The following is a 13,420-nucleotide window of genomic DNA, read 5'->3' on the forward strand; positions in this document are numbered from 1 at the left end:
TGGGTAACACTTGACTCATGCTAATGGAGCTGATTAAAGAAACACAGCTCATTATTGTAAGTCAGTGTTCTTGTTTGATAGCTTATAGGCTGCATCTGGTCCTCAAAATTAATCTATCTGGCCTGCCAGCTTTGGAGAGATGAGGTTTGCCTGGTGGGGCAGCAGGTGCTGACTGAAAACATGCATTTATTTCTGGTCAGATACTTGGAGGTTTTATTTGTGTTTGCTGTGTTTACGTATGAAGTGGCTGAGAAGTACATCTTGCCTCTGTTTTTTTGGGTTTTTTTTGGTAAAGTCTGACATTTAAGTCTGGGAGTTTCTGTTGCCACAAATCACAAATTCCCAAGTTGAAATCTGTGTTTACGATGCTGTTAGGTCAGATAAAATGTTTGCTACATCCTCAGTAAGAATGAACTACTGTTGGCTTATATGGTTTGTTATGCTACTCACATTTCTTACCTATATGTATTCAGAGTCCTGAGCCAAACTGAGCTGTCAACCAAATAACCTGCTTTGCACATTTTTTCATTTCCAAAAATGTGTGAACACATCCTTTTGCAAGAAAGAGAGGTCATATGGAATTAAAAAGTTAATGGGAAGATTGTGATTTTGCTTTTGGGACTTGTGACTGGATTTTATTTCTTCATACCACGTGAGCGGAGGATGTAAAGCTGGTGACTTCCATTGGTTTTCAGTGGAAAATAGTTCCAGCTACAGGAGTGTCCTAAATCAATTTCATCATTTAGGAGTCTGTTTCTTTCAGAATTTCTTTTCTCTGTACCACTTGCCTTTTTTTGCTGTGAGTAGCCTCTCCTTGTTTCTCATTTTGGAGGATTGTGCTTTCATCTGCATAGCCTCTGAAAGAAGTATCTGTAGTTATCATCCATCATTGTCACAGTGATATGTAAGCCATCTGTGTTGGTGTACTTTTTTCCACAAATTCCAAATAGTGAGTGCATAAGGGAAGTTGAGATTGCCTGCCTCTTGGTGATTGATAATTCATGTCTGTTCATCAACTTCTATTTGGATTACCCATGAAGTTACTATTTGAAAATGCTCTAGAGGATTTTAAGAATTTCTCGTTACCACTTCCTTTTTTTAAATAAAAGCAAGGTAAATATCTTGGTATACTAGGCATTGTATGTGAGTGTTACAAAATATACACCTTCCACTGTAGTTAAAACTGTCAGGTCTGTAATGTCATTCAAATCTCCAGTTCTCTGGTCATTTATCTTGTGCATTTATTTGCATTTGTCAGCAGACTTTGTTTTGCTTCTTTTTGATGTAATCACATTTCTCCTGTAGTCTCAACCAAGTCAAGTTCTTCATCTTTCTGTGTTGCAAAGAAAAATATTTCCATTAAGGAGAAATGTATTTACTGATCATTTTCCAATTTTATTTATAGTATTAACTGACAAGGAAGACTGTGTCCTCCTTAAAAAAAATGTTGCACATGCAAAGCTTTTATAAGTGTCTATAATAAATAGTAAGGTTACAAACCATTCATCCAGTACTTGCCTGAGGTTTGGTTTCCTCTTTAAGAAAATGTTATTATTGTTTCTGTGCCTCACACCTTTTTGTCATTTCAGTCACTTTCTCTACCATCTTATAGCTTCTCCATTTATTGCTTCACTTTTCCCAGCTTCTTGAAACTGAGAAAGATTTGATTTCATGAAATTTGAAACACAGCATTTCTTATAAACCTTTAGCTAAAACATACGGATTTATCCAGTCTTTTGTTGCCTTAATCTGGTGACAAAGCAGCAGGCACTGAACTTTTTCCATTTGCCTCCAAAGGGCTGATTTCCTTGCCAAAAGCTGTTGTGAGATTAAAGACCTAAAGTGACCTTTACTGTGTGTATTCAGTGCTACCTTGAACAACTGCAGCTATGGCACTATTCCTGCTGGTGTATCTGTAAGATCAGTATTAATTTCTCCCCTGATATTTGCTTCTGATATTGTTAGATACTGCATCAGTGCATCTGGATCAAATATTCCTCTTTTTCTCAGCAGCACAGCTCGTTTTCTTACCAAGTCTGTAGATCCTTCCTCCCTGGTATTGATGGGTGGCATTCCATATTGATTGGAATAACTTAAAAGTTATTTCTGTAATCAGCTGCTCCTTCAGCTTTGTTTTCCTCCTCAAGGTCAGGGATAATGGTGCTTTTACACCTCCTGGCAGCACTGCTGACTTTGCTCTACATTTTCTCATTCTCTGAAGTTTTATGAAGATGAAATTGCTGCTGTTTTATTTCCATTGGTATAATTGGATGATATGTCAAAGTACACTTACTATATTTCCTATTTGGGCAAGTCATGATCTCTGTGTAATAGAACCACATAATGCTGGAATGCAGATTTTAAGGAAGTTAAAGTGTGGGGGCTAGAAAACCAAAGTTCTCCATTGTAGACAAAGACTATTATTACCCATTGCTCATGTGCATCAACTGACTTGCAAGTTGTGCATTGCAATGTCTGATTTGCATGCTTTTCCTTGAGTTCTGATTGATTGCCTGCTTAACTGGGCTTTCTGTCCCTAATCATACACAAATTCTACAAGATCTTTAGCTTATTTTTCTGTTTCCTGAAAGAATCCTACTTGAGGTTTATCAAGTGATTTCTCCATCAAGTCATTGTAGAAAAGCTGATTTGTTCATCTCCACCATGTATTTACATTATACCCAGCCTCACGGTTGTTAGTTCTTTTTCTGGTGGTGTCACTGTGAGTCTAAAACTTGTATTCTAACATTCCTTGTTTTGGTACTTTCCCTTTTACACTTGTACGTATCATCTCCAAACAATCTGCTATTTTGATTGATTTTGAAGTCTCAGGGTGACTCATAACTTTTAGAAATCCCAGTGAGGTTCTCTGTAGTGCAAAGCCTGGTGCATCCAGGCTCCATCCATGTGTGTTTTTGCTCCATGTGCACTAGGGGGGCCTCTTGCCGTGCAGTCTTCAGAGTAGTGTGATGAGGAGCTTACCATCATCCCTGATTTTTTACTTCAATTACTTGGGCAGGAGAAAGCTTATTTTCCTTCTCTGAGAAGTATAACAGCTGAGTGCTAGAAGGAAAATTGTAGTTGCTTACCCAGCTTTTGTGGCACTGAAATACAATTAACTACAGTTTTCTGTCTTAAAACTCCAGAATTTTGTTTGGGTTTGGTTATATTTTAAGGTATTTGCAGGCCTTTATCATGTTGATAGTACTTTTCTTAGTAGTGCTGTTTGCCACATTGCCAAAGGCAGTCTGATATATACAGTATATAAGTTTGTTTTTTGCTACCTTAGTATCTGTCAGTGTCTTATCTTTCTGTGTGTTTTGGGTCCTCCATTATTTTGTTGAAGGCTTCTGGGAAAGAAGAAAAAAAAAAGCCACATTCCCTTGCTTTTCTGCTATAGTTAGATCAGACTCTTGTTTTATTCTTTAGCAATGTAATGTTGACTACATCATGTAAGAGAAAGAAAGACAGTTGTGAAGCTGAGGTTGGACACCAGTCTACCACTTAGTCTTTCAACCAAGCATATCATTATACTCCAGAAATAAACTGTGCAGGTCACAGTGCAGGCAGGGTAAAATTCAAGTGCAGGTTTCTGAGTTTTGGGGGTTTTTTTCTAGAAAATTTAGGATACCGTAACAGGCTTCCTAGTAATGTCAGCTGCAAAATAGTAGTTAGCCTTTTAATGAACATTTTGTTTCTTCTGCTAGGTTTTAGCCATCAGTCTGCTCAGTGCACTAACACTTGCTGTAACACAAGCAGTCTTTCACCCTGATTTTGCCTGGCAGGGAGGAGAGCCTTTGGACTCTCCTGTGCTCTATTCTTAGTGTTCTGAAGAATGTGACAGCAGCTCTTGCATGTGCACCCCTCCTTGTCTCCTTCACAGACAGCTGCTTGTTGCCTGACACGGAGGGCTTGTATTCAGTGGGTGAGACGCAGCGCTCCCGCGCACGTTCAGTCTCCCTGGTTCCGGGGAATGAATGAGTTTTTTGCCATCTGGGATGGGCCGTGCAGCCCCTTTGTCTGCAGCCAGGCTTAGCCCAGCACCTGCCCACCGGGTGGCAGCATCCTGCCGCAGGCCTGCTGCTGCTGTGCTGAGTGAGCTTTCTCTGCTTCCTCGGGGGATTTGAAGAGCGGCTAAAAGCTCATTGTTTTCCTCTAGCTCATTGTTTTCCTCTGGCTGTCTTCATCGTTTTTCCAAAGTGACGGTACATTCTTCATAGATCAGGACATACACTGAATTTTGTATTGTTTCTGCTTACCAGTTGCCAAGGGTGGTATTGTGCTCATCAGAGCCTTGATGATTTGGAAGAGTTCAGAGTTTTTGTTTTAATCCTTTTGCAGGAGGACAGTCTGTCAGTAAATCTCGGGCAGGGGTAAAATAATTGTTCAAGTATGTTTAGTTGTGGTTAATTATATCATTACCACCACCTGTCCCCTACTTCCTCCCCCATGCCATAGAATATTCTGACACATTTTGCAGTTTCTGATCTCCTTCCCAACTTATTTTGCACACAAAAATGTCCTTTGTTTCATAAGGAGCAATGGCAGATGATAGCTATTTGGAATTAAGCATTACGTATAAAGGAAAGGAGAATTATAGAAAATCCGCTGGCTTTATGAGTAGGAGTTGGTTACCACACTTGAAGCTTCTCTTTCTCATAATATGAAACAGTTTTATGAAGGATGAGCTTTAAAACTTTTCTCTTTAAAAAGAACATGTTTAGCTCAGTGTAGTATTTTGTAGGCTTTTTTGAAGTAATACCCTTCCTCATATTCTTAATTAAGAAGTTTTCGTTTTATAGAGTCTGAGTGGCAAGTTTTCTTCCAAGTTAAACATGGATCTGTCAAAAAGTGTTGGGAAGAGTGGGCAGCACTGGCAGGCATTAAATGATGTTTCCTTGCTTGTGTTCACAGAATTATTTTTAAAAGGAAAAATAACTAAATAGAACAATGCAAAGGTGCTTTGTGTTAATTCCTGTCTTTGAACTAAAAATTTCTCATCCTTTATAGCCTCTTATATTTTTAAAGGTTATTAAAGTCTTGAGAATGTCAAGGCTGATAGATTGGAAAGTATTTGACATTATGTGCATCATGGGACATGTTTTTTGTACACATAATTTTCAGCCTTTCTCAATTAAATATTTCAGTTCTAGTTTCACTGACCTGGAGACTCGGTCACTGAGGACTAAAGTTTTCTCAATCTCTCTCCGTAGTCTGACCTGAAATGTGTTCAAGATGCAAAAGGAGGCTCTTTCTACAGAGACCATTGTCCTGTGTTAGGTAAGCTGAAGTAAATTTATGTTGATTAGTATTAATTATACTCACTCTGGATTTCCCTTTCTTTTCTAAATGTCATCCAAAAGTACTGTCCTTACTAGTGAAGTGTAAATAGTAACATTTCTATGTACTAATGATAAATTGTCATGCTTTTCTAAATAGTATTTGGTATCAGTGTGCCAAGGGGATGGCAAGGGAGCTTTTAAGTGTTCATTAAGTTATAAATTGTGTTGTGTGTCCTGTGCAGTGTATTTCTAAAAAGCCAAACATAGCTGTTCATTCTTACAGAACTGGCTTAAATACTAAGAGATGTAATAAATCTAAGTCCTTCCACAAAAGCACTGTTGTTTTATTGACACCAGAGCTTTTATGTGTCCAGATGTCTAACACCATATGATAGCTCTTAAGATCCCATTTAGAGTCCATAGTGGAACTTGTCACAGGTATTTAGCATTTGCCAGTGTCACTGCTATTTGCCTTGAAAACTCAACAAGAAACACACCGTTCTGTTGCCAGAGGTTCCAAAGTTTATTTTACCTCTTGGCCACTTATGGTTGCAGAGACATTGGTGTGGAGTCACCATCTCTGGAAGTGTGGAAAACATGTTGATAGGGTACTTGGAACAGGGTTCAATAGTGAACATGGTGGTGGTGCTTGGTTGGTGGTTGGACTTGAAAATCTCAAAGATTTTTTCCAAACTTAACAATTCTGTGAGTCTCAGAAATTAACTTCTCCTCTTTAAATTGCTTGGAAATTTAGTATGCTGATGTAAACTTTTTTTTTCTTACTCCCTTTCAGGTGAGCAAAATGGTAACAGAAACCCTGGTGGGCTGCAAATAGGTGACCTTGTAAACATTGACCTTGACTTGGAAATTGTGCAGTCTTTGCAGCATGGTCATGGAGGATGGACTGATGGCATGTTTGAAACTTTAACAACAACTGGAACGGTTTGTGGCATCGATGAGGACCATGACATTGTAGTACAATATCCAAGTGGCAACAGGTTTGTTCTACAGCCTTCATCATTGCTTCTCAAACTTCCCTTGCCTTCAGTGATTGAGATTACTTGGTGCCAGAAACTTTCTCTTCTCCTTTTGTGTCTGTTAAGATTTCCTTCTAGATGTGTAATGAGGACTTCACTTTGAGGATGCTTTAGTGGGAAAAGGAATTTTGTTGTGCCTCTCACTTGTGAAAATTTATGTTCAAAATAAGAAATTACATTCTAGACTATCTTATTTGCAAAATGCAGTGTTCTAAGCAGTAGCTTCCTTTTTAATTAAAAACTATCTATCCCATGGTTTCAAGAGGCAAGGTAATAGCAACTCATTGTGGGTTTTCAGGAAAGTAGTTTAAGAGGACAGGTGACAAACTTCAGGGTGGATCTTGTCTAAACTAGAGTCACTTTGGCATGGTCCATATCTAGCCTTTTATTATTCAAAGAAATATTGGTTTATGTAAATACAGACCAAGAATAGGAGGTATTGGGGAAGTCAAAACTACTCCCTGCAAGCAATTTAGGTTTGAATTTTGCTTAGCTGCATCCATGTTAATAAGACTCAAACCCAGCTGTACAGCGGGGTTTGAATCTAATATGGCCACATGGTTTTCTGTTCTCTTGCTCTCAAGTATTGGGCTTCTCTTTAAAAAGTAGCAGGTGAATGGAATATCATTTCAGTTGTATATGGAGTTTGACCTGTTGGGTCTGTTCAGAAAGAATTAACAGTGTACTGTTCATTCAGGATACTGTTTGCTAATATTGCAAAGTAATGCAGAGCAAAGCTGTTTTCCCAGCTAAACAGATGCAAGTGGCTTTTCTTCTGGCAGTCATGTCAGCAGAGTCAGTGACAGGAGCTACTCTGTCTTGTGGTCTCCTCCCTGATGAAACAGTGTAATGCCTCTAAATCAGTACAATTTTAACTACCAATAGGATAGTTTGATCGAAAATTGAGGTATATCTGGGACATTCATTTAATTGAAAAGTATTGTTATAACTTAATGTTGCATCTTTTGACCTGGGCGGAAGGGCCAAAATTCTGTGTTCTTCTTATGTTGTTTCCTGACACTTCAGTCCTTGTGAGACAACTTGGATCTGCTGCTTTTCAACCAGTTATTTCCTATCCCTGTAAAAATAAAGTAACAGTATAGCTACTTTCAGGACTTCTACATTGCTGTCAGCTTGCTTTCCCATAGGCAGGATATTTTCTTAATTGCCTTTACAAATGTATATTTCTGAAGCTTATCCTTGAAATTAATTAATGAGCCACAATTAATGAATTAATGAGGCAAGTTTATGGACAAAAAATGGATAACGGCAAATATAGTATCTATAGTATCCAGTCACAAAAAGTTTGCAGGCATACAAGCAGAAAATTCACAAACATATGTTTCGCTTTGTGTATTTAAGATCTTCTTTAAATGTTTATTTGTTTAGGTGGACATTTAATCCAGCTGTTCTCACCAAGGCCAATGTTGTCCGAAGTGGAGATGCTGCTCAAGGTGCAGAAGGAGGAACCTCTCAATTCCAAGTGGGAGACCTTGTGCAAGTGTGTTACGACCTGGAGCGAATCAAGCTTCTCCAGAGAGGTCACGGAGAGTGGGCCGAGGCAATGCTTCCAGTGAGTAGCTGTGTGTTTGCATTCACAGAATGATCAGGCTTGTGCAGTATTTCTAGTAATGTGCCTGTACATTATTGGTATGTACTTGTGTTATTGTATTGTACCTGTACAGTATTGGTAATGTACCTGGAGGCTGCAGCAGTCTAAAAGGGATTTTCTTTTAAGTTTTTGTCAAACTCAGTGTAATACTTGATCAGGTGCAGCAATCTGCTTACCTAATGAAACCTATATTAAAGTAGTAGTGATTGTACTGTTAAACAATGGATTTCATAAAATTTATATAATATTAAAAATAAAATATTTAGGTATCTAAATGTTTCACTTACATTTGATGTTTTCTTTAATTCAGACTTTAGGTAAAGTTGGTCGGGTCCAGCAGATTTATTCAGACAGTGACTTAAAGGTAGAAGTTTGTGGGACATCTTGGACCTATAATCCAGCAGCTGTCTCGAAGGTGGCATCAGCAGGATCTGCTATAAGTAATGCATCTGGTGGTAAGTTTGAAGAATAACTAGTAATATTGCCATATGTATGGCAAGTAATTGTGTTAATTAAAAAATTGTTCATAGGTATTAATACACTGTATGCAAGGTTAATAATAGCCTTGGAGTTTGAGTAATTGAAGTTTTATGTGAGAAAGATAGGAAAAAAGCTTGCAGTTAATACGGAGATGTTGTTATATTGATCAGGTGCTTCTGTTTGGTCACAGTGCAGGTGTGTCTTTGGAAGTCCACTCTAAAGACTTCAAAATAGTTGGAAGAGACATCAGATTGAAATAGGGACTGAGGCATGCAGAGAGTGTCACTGGCAGTAACAAGCAGCCTCCTTGTTTAATAGGTGGTTTAAGATAGCAGGCACAGGCAAGGGATCTGTTGCAAGTGGTTATTTATTATGACTCACAATATTTATTTCTTTGAAATTTCTGTCTTAAAATTTAGTCAGACATCCTGTGACTAATTACAGTGGGATTTTTTGGTGTCTATGTAATCACACTTCAGTTTTGTTGAACATGCTGTCATTCATATAATAACAAGGCAGAAAAACTGTCCAGCGTGTTTTGTGTTCTGTTGGCACTTTTCAATTGAAACTAGAATTTTTCCTTTTTTTAGTCATAGCTAGTTATTCTTTCCTCTTCACATATTTGTTTTAATGCCAAAAAAACTTTCTACATAGTTTTCTAGATTTTTTCCTAAGGAGGCATAGATGTTGTGAGTTTTCTCAATAAAGAACCGAGTGCAGTGGCCATAAAACTATCTAGAAGAGTAATACAACTTAGTGTTTCAAATCACAGAAGACAGGCTATACCTGATGTTAGAAAGTTTGTAATAGCAATACATAAGATCATGTTTACCTTGTCCTACCCTTTTGTATTTTGCAGAAGAAAAGCTGTTTATGGTTTAATAATCTTTGTTTTGAAGTGTCTAATGTGGCAGTCTTCACTGTCTAAAGGGTACTAGGGTGCAGCTCTTATTTCAAACTCAGTCATTTTACAGCTGCTATTTTATGATAGTCTGTGTATTACTATGTACATGGCCTTAGAAACAAAACAAATGTAGCTGGGGTTTTTTTCTGTTCTTGTGTAATTAGAATTGTAATCTTAGTTGCCCTTTGGTTAACAATTACAGAGAGATTGTCCCAGCTATTGAAAAAATTATTTGAAACCCAAGAGTCTGGAGATCTCAATGAAGAATTGGTTAAAGCTGCTGCCAATGGAGACGTTGCTAAAGTGGAAGACTTGCTAAAGAGGCCAGACGTAGATGTGAGTGTTCTGTTTTGGGAATATCTCTTTTGGGGGGCCTCTAGTTACTAAAGGAAGGGCAGCTGTTGTGAATACTCCTTGCCAGTAGGTAATGTGTCTTCTTAGAAGTAATACAGCTAGTTCCAGTATCTCTTCTCCCATTTGTTGTCCTGTGAAATGTGTGTGGGCTGTGTGAACACAGAGCTGTACAGACTTTCTTGCTGGACAGATTTTGTAGTCTTTTGTCTGCCATAAATTAAGATACTTTTCAGCCTCTGACTGCCAGGGTTGGTGCAGAGAACCAAACGTTCACAATTACTGAAGGATATTCAAATTCTTCTTTTTTCAAGGGGCGTAGAAGGAAGGAGGGTAGATTTTTCAAGATATTTTTGCTGTTGTTGTGAGTTTGTTTTGTTTTATTAAAACTCACAAGGTAGATCATCTAATCTGTTCTCTGTCAGATTTCTTTTACCAACTTGTCTAATACTGAAAAGTGTAAAAGAAAATGCTTAGTAATTATAGGATTCCATTTATAGAACATATTTTAAAGTTACAGTCCTTCTCACTACAGTTGTAGTAATGCTTGCACATAAGAGTCTGACTTCTTTGGTTCTGAGCACTGATTTTTAACTTAAGATTTGAGAAAACATGGCTTTCTGTTCAGACTCTCTCCTGTTGTTGCCATAAATTTGGCAAGGAAGTTGTACCATAGAGCAGAGGACAGGTATAAATCTGAGACTTGTTCTCAAAAATCTTGCCTTTACAGGAGTCACCCAAAGATGAATGTTTTTAATTCAAGTATCATTAATGTTTGTTTTAAATCCATTTCTTCCTCTTTCCTTCAGTCTAGCTAATAGAGAAATGAAATAGAGAAGCCCTAGGTGATCTATATATGCTAAAAAGGCATCTTAAAATTGTAATTTGATTCAATGTTATGTGTGCTGTTGCTTTAAGTTTTCTACTGCTAAACAGCCTCATAGGTGAGTGTGTGTGTCTTGAAACTTACCTGCAAGTGTTGGCATTCCAGGTGAATGGGCAATGTGCTGGACACACAGCTATGCAAGCTGCAAGCCAGAACGGCCATGTCGACATTTTGAAGTTGCTTCTGAAACAGAACGTGGATGTAGAAGCAGAGGTAACCTAAAAATTTCAAAATATGCTTTATGTGTCCTAAACTTTGTTACATGCATAACAATTGTACTCAACTTGCCTTCTTTTTAAATGCCAGAGTGAAAAACTGCTTTTATAACTGTGATTGTGACTCCTACTAAATGAGACTCCTACTAACAGTATTATAAAGGGTCAATATCTAATTCTTTACCACTTCTTATTAAATGAAATATAACAACTAACATGATAGAGCTATGTAAGCCAGCATGTGATGATGCCCCTTCTTTCTTTCCTTTGGTTTCATTTCAACGGTAGAATGCAATGGGAACTCTGCCTGTGGCATTGAGGGGAAAAAGATGTTTATAGATGCTGCATCTCCAACTTCAGATGCTTGCCATGCTTCTTATATACACAAAGTTCAGTTAGGAGAAATCTTTCAATTCTTAACTAAAACAAGTTTAAGCAGAAGGTAATAGCAGTATCTTTGGGTAGAAACTGCCAGCTCTGTGACCAGTTTTTCAGTGCCTTTTTTTAAACCTCACTAAAAATGGAAGTTTCGGTTTAAACCTCTTGTTTAGGTTTTTTAGAATAATTGTTTGTGAGAATTATCTATCACCATACTGTGATGCTTGCATTTTGAATTGATTTTTACTCAATTATTTGCACAGAATGCACTCTGATATTGTAACCGTTTCTTGTTTTGCACAAGGCAAGAGGCACAAGAAGGATCTGTCAAATTTGATTTATTAATAATAAAAACTGAAGACTAGTGGGATGCTGAGAAATTAATTGTGCACCCGGTTGTTGTTTGCATAACAGAAAAATAACTTCACATGCTTGAGCATCTAGCATTATATTGTGTTTGATATACAGAAGTAAAAGAATATGAAGACATTAATGAGGCAATGTAATTCTTGGAATTAAAATTATTTTATTTTTACAGACATACCATTAATTTATAAAGCTTTCATGCTGGCTTAAATTGATGCAATACATACTTGCTGTGGTCTGACTTCTGTGAAATAACTTCACGATAGAAGTAGTGATTTCACTGCAGTACAAAGCAAATACTGGTGAAATTAGGCTACACTGCTTTTTGTCTGTACTGTCCTGTTCAGAGCTGCCATGTTAATCAAGTGGTGGACTGAAGGGAGGGTTAGAAATGTTAAAGAGATGGGTAGAAGCACTGCTTAAGCAGTTTGAAGACAGTCCACCTGGTAATCTGCTAGCACTAGAATTGTGAAGAGTTTCATGTTTGCTCAGGCTACAGAAGCACCATTACACTAGCATAAAAAATTGTCAGGGATTTTACTTGACTTTTAAAGCCGTCTTCACATAACTGTGTTGCTGAAGTAAGGATGGTTTTCCCACTTGATTATGTAATTGCCTTGGTTATTATAATAGTAATAATTTTCATAATACTATTAGATTTGTAGTTATATCTTTCAAACTTTAAAAATGTAAGCTCTTTTACCAGTATTTTATATGTATATATAATGTTTATAAACATAATTGTTTATGAAATGCAAAGGTCAGCAGAGCCATCCCATTAAGCAGAGAGCAAAAATGTCATCCATTCACTTCACTGTTGTGGTCTGAGGCATGGAAGCAATGGATAAAAATCCTTACTTTCCTTGCTTTATAGCTAAGTTGGATATTTTTACACTTAAAATCATTACTTCTGAGTATATCCGTTCATGATTACATTTTCTGGAAATATCCTCATTGTTTTCTCCTCTGTTTTTCTCTGATGTCTTAATGTAGACTACAAGTGGCCTCTGTGGCCTCTCTTTAGTCAGAGAACGGTTGGTTACTGGCATAGCTCAAAAACCCTGATGTAGATATTGCATAGTAAGAATATGTAACCTTCTAGGCTGAAGGCATTAATGGTTGTCAGTTATTATATGAACAGTATTGTATTATACTGTTGGCATGTATAGAAATGTAGTGCTTTTAATATTTAGATTTATATCTAAATGTAAATATAAGTCTTAAGGACAGATGATTTACTAGCTGCTAGCTTTTTCTAGATGAATTATTGCTATTGGGTAGGATTTAGTTTCTGAGATTATTTGTTTTGATACTGAGCTAAAAAAAGGCCCGCATGATACTGGACCTCTGCTTATTAAAGTAGGAATTCTGTACATTAAGACTTAATAAAATCAGGCGATTGTATCTCCAGAATTGAAATATAGTAAAACTAAAACATTCAATAATTATATGGGGTTTCATCCATAAACATCTTGGTGTACTTTTCAGACTGCAAATATGAAAAGACAAATTACCATGCCTCTGTGACACCAAGTGCTCTGTAAATACAAGTCTTGTAGCAGTTTAGGACTACTGGCACACTCTTGATAAAGTGTGCCTCATAATGACCCTTATAACCAGATGAAAAATATAGGGAAGGTCCCCTTTCTGATCCTTTTCCCTTCCAAATGGGCAAGCTTTGGCTTTTTTTGACTGTTGGTTCCTGAGAAGGAATCCTGCAATCTGAGAAGGCAATTTGGTAGCGTGAGTTGATTTGGAAGGATTAAAAGTGTCTTTTCAAAAAGCTGTTGAAGCTGCTATGTATTGCCCTGACTATCTTAAAAACCATATCCATATTTTCAAAAAGATACATTTGATAATTAGGAGATAAGTCTTCTTCCACCATTTTAAATGCTGTAACTAGTCTCAT

The 13,420-nt window shown here is 37.3% G+C and overlaps 1 protein-coding gene across 3 annotated transcripts in view; it reads left to right on the top strand.

Annotated features, from left to right (window-relative positions):
- The window catches only part of MIB1 (MIB E3 ubiquitin protein ligase 1), an 86,376-nt gene that overhangs the window by 16,169 nt on the left and 56,787 nt on the right, over positions 1-13,420 (top strand). For all 3 annotated transcript variants that reach the window (XM_066562394.1, XM_066562386.1, XM_066562402.1), the window contains exons 5-10: positions 5,214-5,280; positions 6,076-6,280; positions 7,709-7,892; positions 8,242-8,386; positions 9,518-9,651; positions 10,658-10,765. In XM_066562394.1, coding sequence (XP_066418491.1) covers positions 5,214-5,280; positions 6,076-6,280; positions 7,709-7,892; positions 8,242-8,386; positions 9,518-9,651; positions 10,658-10,765 — 843 coding nt within the window. The remainder of the gene's footprint in view (positions 1-5,213; positions 5,281-6,075; positions 6,281-7,708; positions 7,893-8,241; positions 8,387-9,517; positions 9,652-10,657; positions 10,766-13,420) is intronic.

This window comes from Molothrus aeneus, chromosome 1 (genome assembly GCF_037042795.1).
Source record: "Molothrus aeneus isolate 106 chromosome 1, BPBGC_Maene_1.0, whole genome shotgun sequence".
NCBI lineage: Eukaryota > Metazoa > Chordata > Aves > Passeriformes > Icteridae > Molothrus > Molothrus aeneus.